Source organism: Crocuta crocuta, unplaced genomic scaffold (genome assembly GCF_008692635.1).
Source record: "Crocuta crocuta isolate KB4526 unplaced genomic scaffold, BGI_CrCroc_1.0 scaffold253, whole genome shotgun sequence".
In the NCBI taxonomy this organism is placed as follows: domain Eukaryota; kingdom Metazoa; phylum Chordata; class Mammalia; order Carnivora; family Hyaenidae; genus Crocuta; species Crocuta crocuta.
Genome location: NW_027529451.1, coordinates 2,706,317 through 2,730,398, shown reverse-complemented (window position 1 = coordinate 2,730,398; position 24,082 = coordinate 2,706,317). Strand labels below are relative to the sequence as shown.

The 24,082-nt window shown below is 41.6% G+C and overlaps 1 protein-coding gene across 2 annotated transcripts in view; it reads right to left on the bottom strand.

Moving 5' to 3' along the window:
* The window catches only part of RARB (retinoic acid receptor beta), a 396,214-nt gene that overhangs the window by 158,118 nt on the left and 214,014 nt on the right, over window positions 1-24,082 (bottom strand). The window contains exon 1 of one of the 2 annotated variants that reach the window (XM_077760725.1): window positions 6,321-6,914. The exons of the other annotated variant lie outside the window; for it this stretch is intronic. Coding sequence (XP_077616851.1) covers window positions 6,321-6,477 — 157 coding nt within the window. The 5' untranslated portion in view covers window positions 6,478-6,914. Of the gene's footprint in view, window positions 1-6,320; window positions 6,915-24,082 lie in introns of those variants that run through there. 2 annotated transcript variants of the gene reach the window in all.

Sequence of the window (24,082 nt, the reverse complement as noted above, 5' to 3'; positions counted from 1 at the left end):
CTTTTCAATAGACCAGACCCTAAAAAATCTTTTGAAGCTGAAACAGCCCTCAGATCATCAACCTTTTTTATAATTATGGACTTTGATAACAAGACGTAGGTACCGTAGCCCCGAAAGCTTTACAGTTTTTGAGAGGAGGCATGGGTTAGATAAGGTCTTCAGTTGCTCTGGAAATCAGAGAAAAATTGAGATAAACGTGATCCAAATCTTCTCCCAGTTAACGGATGTCCCCATCTTATCTGGTCTTGCCTGCATTATTTCTACCGGAGTATTTTGGATTCAGCTACTTGGGGTTTTCTGATCTGGTAACACGTTATCTGCGGCCGACGGTAATTGATCAATAATAACAGAACCAAACGTTTCACTGCATCGGAGTCAAATTAGGACGGTAGCCCTTATTCAATACTTAACAACCAGAGCAACAACTATCTTAAAGAAAAGAGTAGTTTCAGGAGAACCTCTGAACTTGAAAAAATAAAAACGGGCTCTTTCATTCGAGTTTCTCCTCCAGACCTCAAATCGCAGATACTTGTAAAGGCAAGAATCATCTGAGTTGAAGAAAAAAGGAAGGCGGAAAGAGGAGAGCAAGCACCGCTGGGGGCTGTCAGAGCTGGTGGCAAATGGAATGGCTTTAGCAACGCTGTCATATGATGCGGACGGGGGTGGGAACTGGGTACTTAGGAAAGTAAATAGGAATACCAGGGATTAACTGACAGTGTGAATTCCTTCCCATTTTGTTATACACAGGGAGCTGGCGGGGCTCACAGGGGCCTGGATTTGGTGACTGCTGGACAGACCTTCTCCAGACACATCAGAGGGAAACTGGGGACAGCCGGGAACCAAGATCTACCCTAGCACACCGTAAAGTTGCAGTTATATTCTCAGAATCCGCTCTTACTAAAATCACTCCCTTCCACCCAAGTGACTCTCTGTTCTGTTTAGAGAAATTTCCTTTTGGGCGCCAGGGACATGGTCACCCACTATGGCTCCTGTTAAAATTAGCTTTCTTCATGCCCCCCACCCCCAGCTGGTTCAGTGTGTCCGCGATGGGGCAGGCCTGGAGTCTCCTGGAATCCATGTGCCCTGACTAGAGGAAATGCTGGGCCAGGCTGGCCTGCCTGGCTGACGTCAGTTCCTGTTATCCTGGCCTTATCGTGCAAGGGACCGAGAGTCTTATCTAACTGAATGGCCCCCCTTTCAGCTCCCCACCCTGCACGTACAGAGAAAGAAAGCAAGTCAGCAGTTCCACTGCCTGTTTGAATTCTCTAAGAAGCTCTGAAAGCTCAAGATAAATAATATAATACCTGCAGACTCACCCTTACGGTCTCCCAGGTCGAGAGAACTTGTACAACTTTATTTTTTATTCTTTNGAAGCGGGGATCATAGTCCTTAACGACGGCGAAGCAAGGAAGCCAGAAAGGAAAACGGGAGAATTCGGGGCAACGCACTGACTGATGAGGCTGTGTCATTAGATCTTACAGATGGGGAAGGTTATCTCATGTCCTATTTAACAAGAGTTACTTAGGCCAAGCCACTTACAGACAGGATGCTGATAAATCTGGAACCTGAGTTAACTCCACTCTCCATCCCCGCCCATTTCAACTTTTTAAGGAGAAGCTGGCCAAGAACTGATACACCTTTGTTCACAGTAGTGCGAGTTAATAATTCTACCCCTCCCCCACTCCCAGTACATACAACATGCTGGAATGAGAAGCCCAGTCGTCGTACTTGAATCCGTTTTTGCAAGGGATGCCTTCTATTTACAGATCTACAGCGTGCCACACAAGGAAGTCACGTTCGGGAGGATGATCCAGAAGCACCAGGGGATCTTCAGTCACAGTGGAAAAATTAAGCTGTGAGCGCTCTGGCTATATTGACCAGGGAAGCCAAACAAAGGCGTTCTGTACCACTCCTGGGTTCAAGGGGCAGCCTTGGAAATGTCGTAATATTGAAATATCTGGCATATTTCAATGATTTATGTGGGAACTGTGGCAGTATATCTGCAAGTGGGTTATTCTAGAAAATCGGAGATGTACGATCGCCCTAACTACCCTATAATTTGAAAGGCAAGATGCTGCACTAATATCTTTTGGAAAGGTTTCCAGCCAAGATTTTTCTGATTAACCTTCATCAAAAGCTCCCATTTCTGAAAGAATGTATTTAATTGATAGTTAACTGAATCTCTAGCAGAACATTTAAAGTACAAAAATGTCATTTAAAGATAAATTTATTGGCACTTACATGTAACTCAAACTCTATAGAAGATTCTTTTTGAGACGTTCTAAAATGAATACCGCATTTATTGTTCAATAAGCCCTATGTGATTCGAAGAGAGTTATTTTGCATCTTGGTTCCACATCTCCATCTTCCTCCTAGAGAGTAACTGTCTAATTTAAAAATTCCTAGCCTTTTGTTTAAAAAAAAAATCTGATTTCAAAGATTATGAATGCCTTGAGAGCAGAATCGACCATCTTTATCACTCATCGTGTATTTCTCTTCCGAGATAGTTTACAGATGCTTGTGGGAGGTACAAAAGAGAAAACGGTAAGCTTTTCTTCCCTTTTCAGTCATTTTAGGGGCTTACCAAGGTCAATTACAAGCATCTGATATCCAGAAGAACTTTCTGTTACTTTTATGTTTTAAAGAAAAGGTCATGACAAATCTGACTGGTTATGTATGGTGAGAGCCAGGCATCCAGAAATGAGAAGAAAACTTCTGATTCAGATCAGTTAGCCTATCAGTAATGGCCATTCTGGTCATTTATCTAATTAGAACAACAACAAAAAAAAGGCCTGTTGCAAAGCAACAGCTTTGCATTTGGGCTGGCAAATCAAATTCTAACTGGTGCTTCAGATTGATTCTATAGCCTAAGTTTAAGCAGACAGAGGTCTACCTCTCTGGTTTTATTTTCTGGAATCTACAGTTTTCTGGTGATAAAATTTAAACTCAAGTGGGTTGTTTTTTTTTCTTCTAGTTTACACATCAACACTTTCCTACCCAAGTACCAAGGTATCAGCATACGGGCAGAATTTTTAGTATTTCTATTTTTTTCTACAGGGAGGAAAAACTTCGTGAATTTTCCGCTTCTCTTCAGACGACCCTATCCTGCACTCTGAGATGTAAGCAAAAGTCCCTTTTCTTTCTCCTTTCTGATGGTATTAGTTACCACTGTCATGTGGCCGAGAAGCAGAAAATTATGTCCTACTTTAGAAAAACAATTGAGCCTTTTCATCGAAATATTTATTCAAAACCCCATTCAATTCATACGGTGGCTGTCAGTCTTTACTTAGTCTCTCTTTCAGAGGGTATCTTTGATTTTGCCACTTTGACCCCAATTTATATCTCACTAGGAGAGGATTTGGATACTGTTTAATACTTAAAATTCAGGTCCCAGGGCTTTGAGAAGGGGACTTTTCTTCCTTCCTTAATCACACATCACTGTTTGTTTTTAAAACAGATTATTTCTCCTCATTAATGGGCAAAATACGATTTCAAAAAGAAAATATTTCTTTTCCCTTTCTTCTTTTGATGTGCTGAGCATGGAGAGCACAGGGAAGAGGGCCAAGAAGTTGTCACACTCATGATTTCACCGAAAGCAACTATATTTAGACCACAAATATTAGGATTTATCCTATGCCCACTGAGCAATTAATGCTGAAAACATCTGGAGGCCCGAAAACCAAGATAATCCGTAAGGCATCTGAATAGAAACTTTGTGACTATGATACCTACCAGGGGCAGTCTTAAATCGTATTATTTATACCACATTCCCTTAGTAGCTGGCTAATCCTGACTTCGAATTTTATAACAAGCGATTCACAGGCCCTACTCAAACCGGTAGCTGGTTGGCATGGCATTTCTCTGACGTTAAAATTACAAAAGAAACTAAAGAGTATATTCTAACACTTTTGCTTCTGGTGTGTTTTACATTCAAAGGGTTTACTCTGATTACTACACACATACACATGTAAAAAAAACCAGAATCTCAAGGCAGAAAATACTGTTGGTTGCATTTAGTGCGATTTTTTTTCCCCTCCTTGCCCACTGCTTCCTCTGTGCTATAAGCGCAAACAGATCTGCTTCTCGTCAAAACAGTCATTAAGTAAAATGGAAAAGCTTGTGGTTTTTATGCTCTTATCTATCCAAACGAAGCCCTAATATGCTTTTATTTCCAAAGTCCTAACAAGCTATGCCACCCTGAACCAAATACCATGTGGCAGACATTTGTGAGAATTTTTATTTATGCTTAAAAACTTAACTCTCTTGAACAACTAAACGGACGGTCATAAAGTGGTTTATGACCATTGCAGGGGCAAAAGCAATTTTTACAATTTATTCATTTAGCCTATAGCTGGGATATGCTTTTCCAACCCTTGTGAAATTGACCACAATAAACGCTAATTGCCTTGCTTACAAAAATAAGACCTTGGAATTTCTGAAATCCCTTTGTCAAATGCCTTTATTTACTTTTTCTAATGCAAGTTTCTTTGATTAGCTGAACTTTGCTGTTATCAACACTTCTTGCTTATCGGCTGGCCCTAGGCAAATGACACATTCACCACTCGCTCTCCCCAGATAAGGCAAATCCCTTGTTTAACTTGTTCAAGAACAAACAAAGCTTTTCCCCCTACTCCTACAACTTAATAGGCATGTTTGGAGGGTTAATTACAAAGGGAGACTGTCTACTTGTAAAGGCTCTATTAGGTCTAATAGCTTTCCGCCAAGGGTCCTGGACATTTTTTCCCCTTCGTTAAAAAATACGTTTCATAGAACTTTTTCCTGGGCCAAAAACTTTTCTCAAGAGCTCGGGTTCCCTGAGATTCCAAGTGAAATTGCTCACACTGTTTTAACGGCTACAGAGGACAGGTCCAAAAGATCTGTTAGCGGGTTGTAAAATTATTTTGCAACTCAGTTTCTTTGAAATCTTCAGAAAGAAAACAGGCAGCAGGAAAGAAAAGGCATTTGAGGTACAGCTAAAAGATGAAGACGCCTTCTGAAAATTATATTCTTTTTGCCCTGGTTATGGCTGTAACAAATATTAAGTCAGACAGCCAGACAGTTGGCATCAAATGGTTATTGATTTTTCAGCTACAAACCTGTTGATTTCCTAGCCCAAGTAGCAAGTCTTTATTGCTAAGAACAAGTTTCACAGAGAGCAATTTAAATCTGGTCACTGTCCTCCCCCCCCGCCTTTTCTTCTCCCTCTTTACATAAGCCACCATGTTATTAGGAAAACTCAATTTCTTCCAGTTAAACTTTGACCTCTTTGAAAACAAAGATTTAAAATGTCATTTTCAGGCTAATGCTCCAATGAATTGTCAAATAAAGTACTAAAAACATTTTGATAGATAGCTGAGCCATTTATCTAAATCACTGTCAGGGCAGCGATGCATCATGCCGGCTCCCACTACAGCCACCCGAACGTGGGATTTTCTGGGACTTCTGGTCATTTCTCAAGCCTGCAGCCGCACTACTGTTGACCAGATGCGTGCCTCGGCGGCATGTCAGCATCAGATAACCAAATAGTCAATATTTTTTTAAAAAACTGGGCTACTCCACTTAGATTTCCCTTCCTTTAACTGATGTCCAGGTTCTGGGCTGAATTGCAAGATATGGAAATAATGGATGGCTCAGCCCAAGGGGTGTTCGTTGCCAGTAGTTTTCTAGCAAAACAGCAACTTCTTAGAGCAACAAAGTGACTCGGAAAGGTGGCAGCAGGGTCAATGCTAAGAAATATTGCCTTTCCTTAGCAAGGAAAACATTGGAAGCAGCAGCTTTAACTGGTGGTTTATGAACTTCAGGAGCAGCAGCCACCCTAATTAGGCTAAATTCCTTGCAAGGACGATGTCATATTTTAATTACTTGGGACTGTTGAAACACACAATGGGGGATATATACAACTAGCAGCTAATCCAAAGAACAGCAAAGTTAAATTCCCCTCTGCATACATCTCAGTAAAAACTGCACAATGTGTCCAATTGCCTTACTTGAAGAATGTTTCAAAGTCCTGTGGTCACACTCTGCTTTTCTCCCCCCTCTCCCCCCCATGCATCTTTTTAAAACTGTTTTCCAGAGACTGGAAGGTCGGTAAGGAAAGGAGCGGGGGTCGGGAGGGGCTGTTTGGGAAGAAAACATCTAACAGGAAATTTTCAGCAGAGGGAAATCAATATGCACGCCAGCATATCACACCCTTTCAGCATTAAATCATTAAATCCTTTGTCTTGCTACCAATGCAGTTTGTTTCCAATGTCTTTATTGCATGCAAGAGAGACAATTCATTTTTTTTTTCTTGGAAGAAGAAGGGAAAAATATAAACCTACATTGAGCAGTGTGCCGATGCTGCCATTCGGTGTGGGTCAGTCCACTGAAGCATGCTTTGAGAGCTTTCTCCTGGAGCATGCAGGAAGAAGGACTCGCAGTGTAGAAATCCAGGATTTGCCCAGGACTCACTGACAGGACATCCATACAGTCAAACATGATCTCCCCTGCACCGAATGTCTGCAAAAGTGCTTATCCTCTAGGTGTGGAGGCAAATGGCATAGAAAAGTCCACCCAACTCCATCAAACTCTGCCCCTTTTTTGGCACGTAGGCTGTCGGTCTTTTTCCCAGCCCCGAATCATGAATTATGACAGACAAGCCAGCTAAAAGCCTGTAATTGATCCAAATGATCATTTACCATTTTCCAGGCTTGCTCGGCCAATCCAGCCGGGGCGGGGGGTTCCCAGAAAGATCCCAAGTTCTCCTTCCGAGCAAATGCCTGCAAAAAGCCTTCCGAATGCGGTCCGGATCCTACCCCGACGGTGCCCAGACAAGCCCTGCCCGGCTCGCTCGCGTCCTCGGCATCCCAGTCCTCAAAGAGCTCGCATGGGGGAATTCTGGTCCCCCCTTTGGCAAAGAATAGACCCTCCTGCCTCCGAACAGCTCACTTCCTACTACTTCTGTCACACAGAATGAAAGATTGAATTGCCTAATATATGCGAGTGAACTTTCGGTGAACCCTTCCCGGGCTGCTAACCTTCAAATGACCCAACGAGTCTGACATCACCAACTCCCAGGATTCTCACAGAGCTTAAAAACTCCCAGCAGCCCTGCAAAAGCAGACAGNCCCCGCGCCCGGCCCCGTCTGTTAAATTCCTTGTAACTTATGTATTTTTCCACTCCCGAAAAAGCACATGCAAGCCCTAAACTGTCGAGCAGAGAGGAGAGCTACTCCTCGGGGAAGCCTGGGGTTGAGAAACTTTCCATTTGATTTGATTTTTTTTTTTTTTTAACCCGTCTTTAGCCCTCTTGCAAAGCCCTGGCTGGAGGGATTGCATTTGCCCTGCAGTAATAATCTAGCTTTCTGGATTCATTTACTTAAAAAAAAAAAAAAATTCTCTCCAGTCTATATGCAGCAGTCCAGAACTAGTTACTCCTGCCCCAAACACACATGGAATCACACGTGTGTACAGGATTTCAGGTCCTGATCTGAGAAAACACAGAGGTCAAGAGTGGGTGTGGGACTCCCAAGTGAGATTGATGTCACTTCCAGTTCTACCTTTTAACCAGCTGTGTGATCTGAGACAAGTGTTTGAGCTCTCTGAGCCTCAGTTTTCTCATCTGTAAAATGGGGCTAGAGGACCACCCACTTCAGTGGGTTGCTGTGAGCCGCCACTCTGCCACCCCCAAAAAGTATCGTGTGATACCGTATCCTGAAACAAATGCTAACTGGGATTTTATCCTTTTATTTTTCGCCTGGGGAAATGGAAGCCCAAGACGGGAGACGGAGACCTATCAGAGGCCACAAAACTCGGAGCCATGTCTAGAACCTAGCTCCCTGGAATCCTACTCCAGAGTGATTACTTTGCTCTTCCCACAGCCTTGCACCCCAAATAGCATGTTGGTGACCTCCGTCATCTCATGCACATACGCACACGCACACCCAACCACCACATAATTAAACACATATTTTGAAAACTGGTTACATGTGAAGGTTTTATATTTCCAAGGGCCAGTTTTCCCCAATCCTAGCCCTCTGCTCAATCTTGGTTATTTATTAGAATATTTTGAAGAGGAAGAGATCCTTTTTTTTTTTTATCCTGGCCATACTGACCCAACTGCAAGGGAGGAGAAGCTTTTTAGCCAGTCTTAGAAGACGGAGAAGGACACATGTAGTATTTACAAGCAAACCCAGGCAAAGAGCTTTCAGAGGCAGAGTCAATCCACATTGCAGCCATTTTGCACAACTTGTTTAAAAGGCTGCAATGTACATCCGAAAGAGCAAACTGGGGAGGAATTAAAACACCCTGCCTCCTCCACTACCTCTCCGATATTTACTTGTAATTCTCCAAACAGGGCAGGTAAGTGGGTGGGCAGGAGGGAAGGTTTCCTGGCCCCCTGCAGGGAAGAGTGCTTCTCAGGTCTCCTTTCTGTGGACAGTGCTGGAATGTGCATTGGCATCTGGGCCTTTTAGAAGCCTGGGGTGGGGTGGGGGGGACACCATGCCCCATGCTGAAAGCTGCTCTGTCTCCAGGAGTTGCTAAGTGGCACTCATGGTATAACATGAAAAGTATGCGTCGCACACACTTGCTGAGTCAAAGACCCTTTTATGAAAGGTACATTAAAACAATTTTCAGCCCAGCAAGCTCAGCCCTCGTTGTTGAGAAGTCCGGGACGACAGAGGGGTGAGATTCTGCTGAAACTGTGTTTGTTAATTCTCTCTCTCTCTTTTTCAGTTGGCCGTCATTTGATAACAGAGGTTTATAAGAAACCCTTTAACTACAAAGGAAACACACACCTTAAGCAAGGAATACAGAGAAATGCACAAAACATTTAACACGCTGCCATTAAGATGGTTGTAAAGATGCAAGCAGCACCGCATGATGTGCCAATCTCTGTGTGCCTGGGCTTACAGCTCCAAATGCTTACTTCAGGTCCCGAAGGGTTCCTCGGAAACTCACATGTGGACCCACAGGTGAGAATGCAGGTGGATGAAAAGGTATTCGAGGGGAGAGAAGGAAGCAGCTACATTTAAAGGATGTCGGGAAGAATTAAGAAAGAAGCATGGTCCCCACTGCCAGCTTCTCGGGTATCTTTCACCCAGGGAGGCCACAGCACCCCTTCTTCAATCATCCTTCCAAAGGGCAGGGTGCACTGATCGCAAGGTGAAGATGGGGAAGGTGTCCCCCCAATTCTGCTGGGTCTCATTTCAGCCTCACCTAGGGAGGGAAGTGACTGTTCCCACATTTCTACCCTCAATTCTCTGTCGTGGCACAAGAAAGAGTAACAAAGTGCGCAGGGGTGGGTGGGGAGAGACGGCACTAGAAGATCTGGTGTGTTCTTTCCTGGCATCAGGAAATTCTAAACTTATAATCACCTTGGGGTTCTCTTCACTGTAGAGGAATAAACTTGGGCTTTTGAATACTGCTCTTTTATTTCAATCCATGTGAATAGAATATTATGTGTTTCTCATAGTGCAACAGCACTTACTAGTCTATTCATCATTTCTCATCATGAATTAATTATGCTGATTGTAACTATTAGAGCTATTATTTTATCCAAGTTTTAATTTACAAAGCAGCCCCCAAATTTAGCTACATGTTTCTTATCATTTCTTCATCGGGGAATCTAATTCTCATATTTCTTGAAAACCTGTCTTCCTCTAAATTATTTCTCTTTAAAAATTTTTCTTAATGTCTACTTATTTTTGAGAGAGACAGAGTGTGAGCAGGGGAGGGGCAGAGAGAGGGAGACACGGAATCTGAAGGCGGCTCCAGGCTCTGAGCTGTCAGCACGGAGCCCACCATGGGGCTCCAACTCACAAGCCGTGAGATCATGACCTGAGCCCAACTCAGAGGCTTAGCTGACTGAGCCATCCAGGTGTCCCTCTTTCTCTTAAGTACTATTTAGGAAAAGTTTACAAATGAGCCACACTTCTTTAAATACATATCCGCGTACCATAAAGACTAATGAATAGGCAGAAGGTAAAAAATGGCCTAATTTGTTCATAATGAGATTTAAATAATGGATGCCTATTTTAAGCATTAAACAAACAGAAGAAACCTTCCCCAGATATTCTCTTGGTACGGCATAAAATAACATTCTGATACGTGCCATCTCCTCTATTTTGTGTTTGATCAATGACAAAAGAAACTCTAATAAAAGTATTTCCAACCACAACCAAAAAAACAAGTTTTGAGACCAAAATCCATTTTGTTTCAGAGTAACTGTATATTTGTCAGTGTGACACAGCACATTTGAAACCCATAATCATAAAACAAAAATTTATAGCCAAGGTTCAGGGTCTACATCTGTTTCTCTGGTTTTCGTACAGCAATTACCCACTGGACAATCCAGAAAGAAACACCATGAATCACGCTCTGCAAACATGTTTGAACTGGAGAGCCTTGTGAAGACAGAGCCGGCGTCTCTGTGTACCAGGATTGAAGCCGGCCGTGTTCAAAACTGGTCAAATGCCTTGTGATGTCTAAATAAAAAGATTCTCGCAGGCACAGACATATCCACCCGAGGCACAAAGTCATGCAAAGTGCAGGCAGACGTGGGGGTGGGGTGGAGGGAGGAAGACACGGAGAATTTTAAAAGACACACCTGTCTCTTCCATGGTTTTTTTTTTTTTTTTTGGTTTGCTTGCTTTATGTTATTTATTTATTTTAACCATGAATCTCCCATCAACTCCTCTTGCCACAGTTTTGCCAGAAAAATAGATGGTGGGCACTGAGCCATGTGTGTGTCTCGGTCAGGAAGCCAAGGCAGGGATGTGTCGCCAGCACCAGGCAAGCACTGACGCTGTTCCCGGGACTTGCACGCCACCAGGCAGAGCTGCCTGCTGTGTTGGTGGCTGGGAGAAGTGGTGACACTAATCGACACATGGAAACTGCTTCTGGCCCTCCCATCTGAACACCTGCTAATGTACCAGGACTGCCGATGGCCATGAATCTTCTACCAGAAGACGTTAAGGCACGTCGCAAACATGAACTTGCAGAGCGGCTCAACGCATCTGTTACAGACGGGGTCTTCTCAGAACCCCAAGGAACATCTGTTCTTCCTCAAAAATGTTTCTCCATCTTGAGTGTTGGCCACGGTGTCCTTCTTTCGTTTGGTTCCTTTCTCTCCAGTTTCTGTTTTTTTCCAGTTTCCTCAATGAAGTCTTCCCACCTGGGTACTTAAAAACACCATTACCCAGGACAAGGGGCACACTTCTGTCTTTCCACTCTTGATTTGTTTCTTTAGCGCTTCTCTGCCTTGCCATGCAAGACTCATAAAGACATCTCTTCAAGTCCCTCAGTTTCTGTCGATCTCAACTTGAAACTTAAATGCTTGCCTTCCTAAATGTCTCAGTATTGAATCCCTCAGTTTGGGAAAGACCTATCTTCGGTTTTCCTCTCTTGTTCATTTTTCCATTTTTTAAAAAAAAATTTCCTCTTTTTTTTTAATGTTTGTTTTTGAGAGAGGGAGGGTGTGAGAGCAGGGGAGGGGCAGAGGGAGATAGAGGATCCGAAGCAGGCTCTGCACTACAGCACAGAGCCGGATGCAGGGCTTGAACCCACGGACTGTGAGATCATGACCTGAGCAGAAGTCAGATGTTTAACCAACTGAGCCACTCAGGTACCCCTATTTTTCCACTTTTCTAATTTAGACTTTTTTTTTTTTAAAGTAATACATTCTGCAACAACATGAATGGATCTATAGGGTGTAGATTTGATAGAGATGCTACATGCAATAAGGCACTCAGAGAAAGACAAATACCATATGACTCCACTCATATGTGGAATTTAAGAAAGAAACAAACCAAATGAACAAAGGAATAAAGAAAAAAAAGAGAGACAAAGCAAAAAACCAGACTCTTAACTAGAGAGAACAAACAGATGGCTACCAGAGGAGAGGTGGGTGGGGGGTGGGGTGGATGAAATAGGTGAAGGGGATTAAGGGTACACTTACTATGACGAGCACTGAGTAATATACAGAATAGTTGAATCACTATATTGTACGTACGAAAGCAATACAATGCTGTATGTCAACTACACTGGAATTAAAATAAAAACTTTAAAAGTAATATACATCATAAAAACTCATAGTCTGGTCTAGAAGGTATAAAATGAAAAGTTGCTGGGCAGCGGATCTGTATATCTTTTGTGGGGGCTGTCTGCTGCTTTTACACACATAATATGTACCGATTTGTAACATTTTTCTATTTGGCAGTATTTCTTGAGATCCCGTCATAATAAACAGTGCACGTAGAACTCCCACTAAAGAACAAAACCCCAAACCTGAATAGAATCTCTTTACATTAATGCACTGTAACTCATTTAGCCAGCGCTCACCTACTGGACATTTAGCCTGTTTCCAGTTTTTCAGTGTTTAAGAAGCCCTGTGGGCATGAGTCACAAAACATGTGCTAGATAAAATTCTAGTAGCTGTAGGGTCAAGTCAAAGATGATGTGCACGTTAAAATGTGATGACTACACAAAATTGTACTCCAAATTGTTGTGCTAATATACATTCCCCTTTTGTTACATATATATATGTGTAAACGGGCATGGGTGTGTTCAATAAAACTTTATTTACAAAAACCAGCAGTGGACTGGGGTTGTCTCATGGTCTATAGTTGTCTACCTCTGTTCTAAACCATTTTTTCTTTTTAACAATTTCACCAAATTGTATCTTGCCTTGTGTCTATCTCCTTAAAACTTAGCTCAGGGTATCTGGTGGCTCATTCGGTTGACCATCAGACTTTGGCTTAGGTCATGATCTCAAGGTTAGTGGGTTGAAGTCCTGCATTGGGCTCTGTGCTGTCAGCTCAAGCCTAGAGCCTGCTTCCAATTCTGTGTCTCCCTCTCTCCCTGTCCCTCCCCCATTCACGCTTTGTCTCTCTCTCGCGCTCAAAAATGAATAAATGTTAAAAAAGAAACCCTCAGCTCTATACTTTTGTGTTTTATTAATACTTTAATTGCCCCTCTCCTTTAAAGCTTTACCCAGTTTCAACTTGTATACCACATGAAGAATGATATGGCCCTTTTTTTTAAAATGTTTTTTTTTTTTAATTTATTTCTAGGAGAGAGAGAGAGAGAGACAGCGTGAGCAGGGGAGGGTCAGAGAGAGANGCGAAAGTCGGACGATTAACCGACTAAGCCACCCAGGCGCCCCTGATATGGCCCTTTTATTCTATCGCTTCATCCAGACTTCCCTCTTCTCTCTTGGTTCATCATTTCCCACTTTCCTACTTCACTCTCTTCACTTCCTTAAGAAGGGAGTGCAGGATGGCATCTCCCCTTCCCATGAGCCCGGATGTCCCTGTACTATCTTTCCTCCACCACCAAACCCTGCTTTAAAGTCCATTATTTCCATCAACTTCTTTTCCCCCTTATGATGGCAGTACTGAGGGGATGGAAAATATAACAGTGACTCCTGAGAATAAACACCAATGGCACCGCCACGCTAAAACTTGCCCATGATGTCCCTGTAGTGCTGTGCCTAAATTATTTTTTTCTGTCTCATCTCGATACATCTTCCCATGAGCTAAGAGGAGACGTGCCACCTACTTGGCAGAGGGCTTAGCAGAACGGCGAGACTTTTTTCAATGATGGAAAGAAGAACAAAGGTTTCTAAGAGTGCCTTGTAATTATTTCACGTTAACATTATTAATAAAGGAGAATGTCTATAACCGAAATGCCTACCTTAACACCTAGTTCAGCACTTCATTTTTTTTGAAATCATATGTATGAAGAGAGGCCATTAGTTGGCTCTTAAACTGTGCTGTTTAAATTAATTAAAACTCAGTACAACTACAAACTTAGTTACTTAGTCACACTAGCCACATTTCAAGGGCTCAAAAGCTTCATGTGGCAAGTGGCTCCCATGTTCATGGGACAGCACAGATATAGAACATTTTCACCATCACAGAACATTTTATTGGGCCACAGTACCCTGAAAGGTCAGTTTAGGCATCAGAGTGGTGCATGTTGAGTGGAGCCATGGAGTCTGGACACTGACTATATTAAGCTGTGTGACCCTGGGCGAGTTACCTAACACCTACATGCCTTAATTTCCTCACCTATAAAATAGAGATATTCATGGTAAACATATTAAAAAGGTTGTAGTAAAGATTAAATGAGGTAATACAAGTAAAAAGCACTTACAACACTGCCTGAGATATAGTAAGTTCTTAAAAAGTGTTAGTGGAATGTCTGCAAGAAGAAAATTAAGTCAGGAACCCCGAGCTCAAAAACCTACTGCTACCAGGCACAGAGACTATTCTATCAGGGCAGTTAAGTTTCAACCAGATTGCACATTTCAGGGGCTGGGGTCCAGGCCTATGCAATTAGGGCACATTCCCCAAGAGATTTTGCTATGTGTGACTGGTTGAAGAGCATTGCACTGAAGCTTTTTTATATATTTGTGTAAGAGAATGGTTTATTTTACAAATCAGACACTGAGTCAGAATGGCAATGAATTGTTCTACAAGCCCCACCCTTCTCTCTCCCGTGGGATGCAGGACATGATAATGACTTGCCGTTTTCTGCAGAAATGGTATTCAGCCTCAAGAACACTAAGGCCAGTTATAGTTAATTACATGGTAAGGACTGTACAAGACGGAAGACTTGCATATTAACTATCTTTCCAACCATCCATCCATCCATCCATCCTTCCATCCATCCATCCATCCTAACCTCTTATTCATTCATGTACTTCACCTATCCACCCATCCATCCATTTACCCATCTAACAATCCATCTGCCTTTCTAGTTATCCACTCATCTATTTGCCCATACATCTATCTATTCACAATCTACCCATGATCTAACAACTAAAAGTATGGCTTTTCAACAGGCAATATAGAGAGAGAGGGACAAAAAAGTAAAGCTTCTCAGACTATGCATGTCTTTCTCTAGACTCCTTGAAAAGGATTTCCTGATGAGATGTGCTGGCAGAAATAAGGTCAAAGGCACAGGCCACTGGAGATTTTAGTTAAACAAGTTTGATAAATCAGGTTGTGGCTGGGGAGCCCCTCAGATCTAACACACAGATCTCTAAGAGCATCTCAGGATTTGAAATGCTAATGAAGCTGAGTTCTATTAGCAACACAAAAGTTTTTGACTCCGAGGGAAAGCTAAAGGCTCAAAAGGAATTTCCATCAGATTCTACAGGGAAAGGGAATGTAAAAAGTAGCAAATACATCAGAGAGGCCATTGGAGAGGGATTGGGAGTTTAAATTCATCCTGGTGTCTGACAGAGAAAAAGGCAAATAAAAAAGCCCAATGTGATTTAATGGGAATTGAGGGTAACATAAAGCCAAGTAGAAATCTCTGAAATTTCTGTTGGGAAACAATGATATGTATATATGTACCTTACCTATACCTATACACACACACACAATATGAATACAATATCGGTATTTTTGATGAAAAAATAATGTTCTCTCTCTTTTCAAACTGCAGGGTATAAAGCCACTTTCTGAAGAGCTACCTTAACCAAGGGCTTTGAAAACTTCTGTGTGAAAGGATACCATGGTGGCTTCCAAAGTTCGTTTTTGACATTTTGTCATTATTTGCTTTTTCATTTTGAGTTAGAGATGCTTCAAAAGAGATTAGCAAAGATTTTTCAGAAGCAATAGTTCCAAAAGTTAAGGTAATGCGTATAAGCAAGGGAAAAAGCAGAGAGAAATATGAAATATCTCCTCTGTGTGTTCAAGCAAATGCAATGATAAAATGCAAGCTCACCGCAATGATTCCCAGAGCATTGCAATTCTAGAGCTTCACACCTAGGGCTACCTAAGGAATATATCTCAGGTTCTGGGAAAGTAATCTGTATTTTAATCAAGGTCCTTAGGTACTTACTCTGCACACTAACGTGTCAGGCCTCTGCTACCATGGGACATTCCATTCGGCAAATGCCAAAGAATGGGAAAACCTTTGGAGGATTAGGTGTTAAGAAAGATTGCTAGGATGGGAAACAGCAGAGCTCTGAGCCTGGGCTAAAGTCTTGGCTGTGTCCTCTGTGGATGTATGCCTTTGGGTGAGCTCATCATCTTTCGGAGCCTTACTTACTCTTCTCGTGTATGAAGATACTGTCTACTTCCAACGACAATGTCTAGTTAAAGAAGGCTAATGTTAAAGAATTAAGCGAAATAGTGTATGAGGAAAACTATTATAACTCTCCAAAGTATTGTGTGACATCAGGCATTATTCACACACTCAGTGAAAACAGACCAAGAAATATTTTCAACTCCTTTATAAACTCTGTGGGAAACTGTTAACTCCAGCCTCTCACCTAATTGATAATCCTCTTTAAAAATCCACAGTAGATTATTAATTAGCTGAACCCATGGCTACCCAGAGAGAGGCCATGTTTCCCAGCGTCCTTTGCAGCTAGGTGTGGCTACTATTGACCATGCTCTCAGTGGCACAATATGATCAGAAGTGCTGTGCCCTCATTCTACATCACTTCCTTAAAGAGTAAATCCCCACCTCCCACTTGCTGTTTCACCCCTTCCCTGCCGGCTGGAATGCCACGGGAGCGGGTACAGACCAAACAGGTAAGGACACCTGCCCAGGGGAAGGCAAAGCCACGAGATGGAAGAAACCTGGGATGTGAATGTCCGTGTGGGGCACAGCCATCCTACCAGCTTAGACTGTTTATCTCAGGGCAATTACATGAGAGAAAATTAAACCTCTGTGATATTTACGCTATCATAGTTTGGGGTAAGTTTTAACATCAAGTTTAGTCTATAGTCTAATTAATCAAATCTCTTTTGATGTGTTTAAAATTTAAAGTAAGAAAGACTTCTGTCTCTCCCTCTCTCTGCTTCGCTCTCCCTCTCTCTCTCTTGCTCTTTCTCAAAATAAATAAACAAACTTAAGACCCTTTAAGAAAAAGAGTCATCTTGGTACCCCCTTATACAAGTGCCCAGCCCCTTGCCTTGCGTTAAAGACCTGCTTTTCTTCCCTACTTGGGCCAGGCTCCTCTCCCTTTTCCCACGGTGAGGACTGGTCAATAGCAGGGGAACACAGCTCATTTCCACTGCCTGAGGTGCTCCGGATCCAGATAGAAATGACAAAGTTTCATGTGCACTTCTGTGGCCCAGGCGGAAGGTGAGAAAGATCCGCAGAAGCCCTCATTTCTAACCCTGGACATTACCAACGGCTTCCCAGGAAACACTACCATCCAGGCCTGGGCTGGTTCTAGCCATCCGAGCTGCACTTGGAGAGGGAGGTAACCTTCAGAACTCTCTTACTGTCCTCTTTGTAAAGTAATTCGTGGCAAATCTGAAGAGGTAAGGGCAGGAGAGTGTAAAAAAACTGAGCCGGGAGCCCAGAGATCTAACTTTCCACTAACAGCTTGTGAGAACCTGTCCAGTCTAATCGGTAACACGAGGAGCCTGTTGTAACTCACAGTGGCACGTACACGACTCAGGTGCTCCGTGCAAGCCCATGACAGACTCTCTAAGGTGCTTCCCTTGGAAAGATCCCGGAAAGGCTGCTCAGCAGCATGCCGGCCCGGAGGTTGGCAGCCTCCAAGGGCCCGGTCCGGCCTACCTTCTGTTGTGAAATAAAGTTTTATTGGAGCACAGCACACTCTCACGTGTGTTTGTTTATGTATTGTCTGTGGCTGCTTTTATAAAACAACAGAGGCGACTGAAACATTATGTTCCACAAGGCTGAAGATATTTATGGTACGGATCGTCACAGAAAAAAGTGGCTGAGTAGAGCTACAGGCATTTACTACCAATCCATTTGAAGTGGCTTCGAAGATGAAATCTACCGGCAATCCTAGAACTCGATAGTACTGATGGTTTCCTCAGGGTCTAAAATTCTTAATTCAGGGGCGCCTGGGTGGCTCTGTCGGTTGAGCGTCGTCCAACTTCGGCTCAGCTCATGATCTCACGGTTGCTGGTTTGAGCCCCGCCTTGGGCTCTGCGCTGACAGCTCAGAGCCTGGAGCCTGCTTCGGATGCTGAGTCTCTCTCTCTCTGCCCCTCCCCTGCTCGTGCTCTGTCTGTGTCTCGAAAATAAGTTTGTGTTAAAAAAAGTTTAAAACAATAAAATAAAATTCTTAATTAAAATACCTAAGAACCCTCTGTGCCTATTTCTAAAATGTGCCAATATATTTCTTCAGTGTCTTTGAGTTTATCTTTGCTCTGCCTGGAATACTTTGTTTAGATATAAATATGACTTATTCTGTCCCTTTCTTTGGATCTTTTTTAATATGTTGCCTTAACTGAAACACTGATGATTTTAAAAAACAAGACCCCTAGGTCATGTCCATCACTTTCTGTTCCTTGAGCCTACGTTTTAGAATGTATAGCCTTTAGAACTACCTGGCAAACACTTATTGTTTGTATATCTCCCATAATTGAAAGTAATCTCCGTGACGGCAGGAACTCTATCCACTTCACTGCAATAACACTAATAATAAGAACATTACATGGCATTGAAATCCTTCAACAAATGTTTGTCAAATGAATAAATTGAATGAATAAATGAACACAAAGCCCTTCTTAGCAGACACTGTTTAGTAGAGCCACATACAACTTGGTAAAAATTTAAAATTGGTACCAACTATGATCTATTGTTTCAAGGCAACTGAAATGGCCCTACTATGTGCAAAACAAAATTAGGACTAATTATTAAATGATACCATTTTAAAAAATGCAGTCTATGGGGCATCTGGGTGGCTCAGTCTGTTAAGTGTCCAACTCTTGATTTCAGCTCAGGTCATGATCTCACTGCACAGAGCCTGCTTGGAATTCTCCCTTTCCCCCTCTCTCTGTGCCTCCTCTGCTCACTTTCTCTCCCCTCCCCCCTGTAAATAAATACATGAACAACAACAACAACCAAATAAAATCCACAGCATAAGCCTTGTGCTTTAATTCTTTTTTTAAAATTTTTAAAAATGTTTTATTTATTTCTAGGAGACAGAGAGAGAGAGACAGCATGAGCAGGGGAGGGTCAGAGAGAGAGGGAGACACAGACTCTGAAACAGGCTCTGAGCTGGCAGTCAGCACAGAGCCCGACGCGGGGCTCGAACCCACGAACCGCGAGATCATGACCTAAGCAAAAGCTGGACGCTTAACCGACTAACCCACCCAGGCGCCCCTTTAATTCTTTAATTCAACCTATATACAGGCCAGAAGAAAAAAAAAAGTTTTTCAAAAAACAGAGCAAGCACCTTGCAATAGCCATTGCAAAAAAAAACCAAAACCAAAAACAAAAACGAGAGAACAGTATGGTTTGATCCAAAGCCCACACTATATACAAAAATTAGCTCAGCATACATCAACTTTCAAAAGAAAAACAAAGGAAAAGTCTTATGACCTCAGGGTGGGTGTAGGTTTCTTAGAAATAACACCAAAGTATGAGATATCAAACCAACTTAACAGTGTGAATCTTATCACAATTAAGAACTTCTTTTTTTCCGAGGAGCACCTGACTGGCTCTGTCGGAACATGGGACTCTTGATGATGGGGTCATGTGACCCCGGCCCACGGTGGGTGTGCAGCCTACTTAAAAAACAAAACAAAAACAAAAATGTCTATTCTTTGAAAGACTCTACATTATGAGAAGATAAACCAAAAAGTAGGAGGAAACCATGCAAAACATGTATGAGATAATGAATTTATATCCAGAATAAAGAAACTCAAATTTGAAACTAGGAAAGCAAACCCCCTACCCTCCATCCCTAGTGAGCAATTCGAGCAGACATATCATCAAAGATACCACCTCACACCTGTCAGAATGGCTAACATTAACAACGTAAGAAATAAGAGGTGTTTGTAAAGATGCAGAGAAAGGGAAACCCTCTTGCACCTTTGGTGGGAATGCAAACTGGTGCAGCCACTCTGGAGAACAATACAGAGGTTCCTGAAATAACTGAAAACAGAACTACCTTACGACCCAGCAATTGCACTTGGGTCCTTACCGAAAGGATACGAAAATAGGGATTCAAAGGGGTACATGCACCTCAATGTTTATAGCAGCATTATCAACAATATCTAAACTATGGAGAGAGCCCAAATGTCCACAGGCTGATGAATGGATAAAGAAGATGTGGTACAGACCAACACACACACACACACACACACACACACACACACACACACACTGGAATATTACCGAGCCAACAAGAAGAATGAAGTCATGCCATTTGCAATAATGTGGATGGAGCTAGAAGGTATTATGCTAAGTCAATCAGGCAAAGACAAATACCATATGATTTCACTCCTGTGGAATTTAAGAAACAAAAGAGATGAATTTAGGGCAAGGGGGAGGGGAAATAAAAAGATGGCAACAAACCACAAAAGACTTTTAATGATAGAGAACAAATTATGGGTTGATGGGGGGAGGTGGGGGGGAGGCGGGCAAGATGCCGTGATGGATATGAAGGAGGGCACTTGTTATGATGGGCATTGGGTGCTGTATGTAAGTGATGAATCGCTGCATTCTACTCTGGAAACCAATATTGCATGTTATATTAAAATTTAAATAAAATTTAAAAATGGAATGCCATCAAATATATGGATGGCAAATAAACACATGAAAAAATGTCAACATTATTAGTTCTTAGTGAAATTCAAATTAAAATCACAATGAGATACCACAACAAATCTACTGTAATCTCTAAAATGAAAAAGGCCACCATATCAAATGTTGCTGTGGATGTAGAGATACTGAAACTCTCAACCAGTTAGAAGTGTAAAATCATACAACCATTTATTTCTAGCCCCAAACTGGAAACCCAACTGCCCATCAGGTGACTTCATCACCTGTGGTATATCCATATAATGAAAACTCTTGGCAATAAAAAGGAATGAACTACTGATACATGTTACAACCTAGAATGAATTTCATAATAATTATGCTGAGTAAAAGACAGACACAAAATACATTTAGTGTATGGTTCCATTTATATAAGGAAATTCTAGAAAACTCAAACTAGGGGTGCCTGGGTGGCTCAGTTGGTTGGGTGTCCAATTTCAGCTCAGGTCATGATCTCATCACTTGTGAATTCAAGCCCCACATCAGGCTTTGTGCTTGCAGCTCGGAGCCTGGAGCCTGCTTTGGATTCTGTGTCTCCTTCTCTCTCTGCCCTTCACCTGATCATGCTCTGTCTCTCTCAGTCTCTCAGAAATACATAAATGTTAAAAAAATTTTTTTTAAAGGAATTGTTTAAAAAAAAAAAAAGAAAAGAAAACCCAAACTAATATGTGGTGGAAGAAAGCAGATCATTGGTTGCCTAAGGACAGGGTTTGGGACAACAGAGAGGGACAGAAGGGTAAGATTACAAAAGCATATGGAGAAACTTCTAGGGGTGGTGGTGATATATTCATTATTTTTAAAAATTAAAATATAGCTGACATATGATAGCAGTTTCAGGTGTACAACATAATGATACAATTTATGTACATATTGTGAAATGACCACTACAGTAAGTCTAGTTAAGATTCATTATCGTACATAGTTATACATGTTTTTCTTGTGAGGGGAACTTTTCAGACCTATTCTCCAAGCAATTTTCAAATATAAAATAAAGTATTATTAACTATAGTCACCAGGATGTATGTTACATATCCAGGACTTACTTTACAATTGGAAGTTTCTACTTTTGATGACCTTCGCCTATTTCTCCCACCCACCACCCCATGCCTCTAGCAACCACCAATCTGTTCTCTGTATCTACGAACTCAGTTTTTGTTTTTAGACTTTACAGATAAATATGATGGTATGGTATTTGTCACTTGGCAGAATGCCCTCAGGGTCTATCCATATTGTCCCAGATGGCAAGATTTCCTTCTTTATTTTTTAATGACTGAGTACTATGCCACTGCGTATACATACCACATCTTCTTTATACATCCTTCCATTGAGGGACACCTCATTTCTTCCATGTCTAGGCTACTGAAATAATGCTGCAATGAACATGGAGGTGCAGGTATCTTCTCAAGTTAGTTTCTTTTCCCTCAAGTCAGTGTTTTTATTTTTCTTTGGATAAATACCTACAAGTAGAATTGCTGGATCATATGGTAGTTATATTTGTAAGTTTTTGAGGAAACTTCATTTTTTTCCCCATGATGGCTGCATTAATACTCCCACCAATAGCGCAAAAGGGTTCCCTTTTCCCACATTTTCTCCAACACTTATCTCTTGTATTTTTTATAATAGCCATTCATGGGGTGCTTAGGTGGCTCAGTCAGTGAGGGGTTCAACTCTTGATTTTGGCTCAGGCCATGATCCCAAGATTGTGAGATTGAGCCCTGCATCAGGCTCCATGGTGAGTGTGGAGATTGCTCGGGCTTCTCTTTTTCCCTGTGTCTGCCTCTCCCCTGCTCATGCTCTCTCTCAAAATAATAAATAAATGAACATTAAAAAAGGAAATAAAAATTATAATAGCTATTCTGACAGGCATGAGATGATACCCAATTGTGACTCTGATTTTCATTTCCCTGATGATTATTGATGTTGAGCACCTTTTCATGTATCCATTGGGGATCTGTATTTCTTCTTTGGAAAAACCTCTATTCAGATCTTTTCTCCATTTTTAAATTGAATTGTTTATTTATTTTTTGCTATTGAGTTGTAGGAGTTCTTTATATGTTTTGAAGATTAATCACTTACTGGATACATAATTTGCAAATAATTTCTCCCATTTGGTATGTTGCCTTTTTATTTTGCTTATGGTTTCCTTTGTTGTATATGTTCATTATTTTGATCGTGCACAGGTCTATACCTATCTCAAAACTTAGCAAATTTTATACTTTAAAGGCATGCAGTTTAATGTGAATCATACCTCAATAAAGCTGTCATAGAAAACAATATTTAACAACCAGTATAGTACAGACATTAATCTGTATTATGATAATGTTGGCTCATGTGAGTGTGGTTGAGCTGAATACCCACCAGCCATGGCTGCAAAGGTATTCACTGGTTTTCTGGGAAACAAAATTTAAGACCACAATGAAACAGCACTACATCACCATGGCTAAAATTAAAGCAAATAAACAATGACACCTCGGGTATGAAGAAATCTGGATTTTCATATATGGCTAATGGGCATGGACATTTGCATAACTATTTTGGAAGACCATTTGCCAGTATCTACTGAAATCTGACATTCTTTGAACCCTAGGATGTGGTGATTCCATTCCTATGTGTACAGCCAACAGAAATGTATATGTATGTTTACATAAAAAGACATGTACCGAAAAAGTGGTCAAAGCAGCACTAATCATCATAGTGCCAAACAGAAAACTACCCAAGTATACATCAATGGTAGAATGAATAAATAAAACATGAGGTATTCATGCAATAGAATTCTCTCCAGCCACGAGAATGAACTTCACTATATTCAAGTGCAGATAAATGCCACAACTAATATTCAGTGATAAAAGCTCCAACAGAGAAAGTACAGCTCAGTGATTCTATTTATATAAAGATCAAACACAGGCCTTATTAATCTATACTATTGGAAGTTAAGATACCTGTTATACTTGTGTCAGGACTGGTGAATAAATGAAGGTACAAAGTGGCTTTTGGTGCTCGGGTCATATTCTGTTTCTTGATCTGGGTGCCGGTTAAATGTGTATGTTCAGTTATTAAAAAAATCCATCATGGTGTATACTTATGATTTATGCATGTCTTTGTATGTATATTGCAATGAAACAGTTTACTTAAAAAATAAAAAGTGGATGAGACGCATGAGTCACAGAATTTTTAAATAAAATTCCTCTTAATTGGTCCTTGTATTGAAGAAGTTTGAGAACAACTGCTCCAGCCAACTATCTTTTTTTTTTTAAATTGTTTTAATGTTTTATTTATTTCTGAGAGAGAGTGAGAGGCAGCGTGAGCAGGAGAGTCTCAGAGAGAGGGGGAGACAGAGAATCTGAAACAGGCTCCAGGCTCTGAGCTGGCTAGCAGCACAGAGCCTGATGCGGGACTTGAACCCACGAACTGTGAGATCATGACCTGAGCCGAAGTTGGACGCTTAACTAACTGAGCCACCCAGGCGCCCCTCCAGCCAACAATCATGAGAAGGTAAAGAGTTTGTACCATGAGCAGGCCAAATACTGGGTAAGTGGAGATGGGGAGGCTAG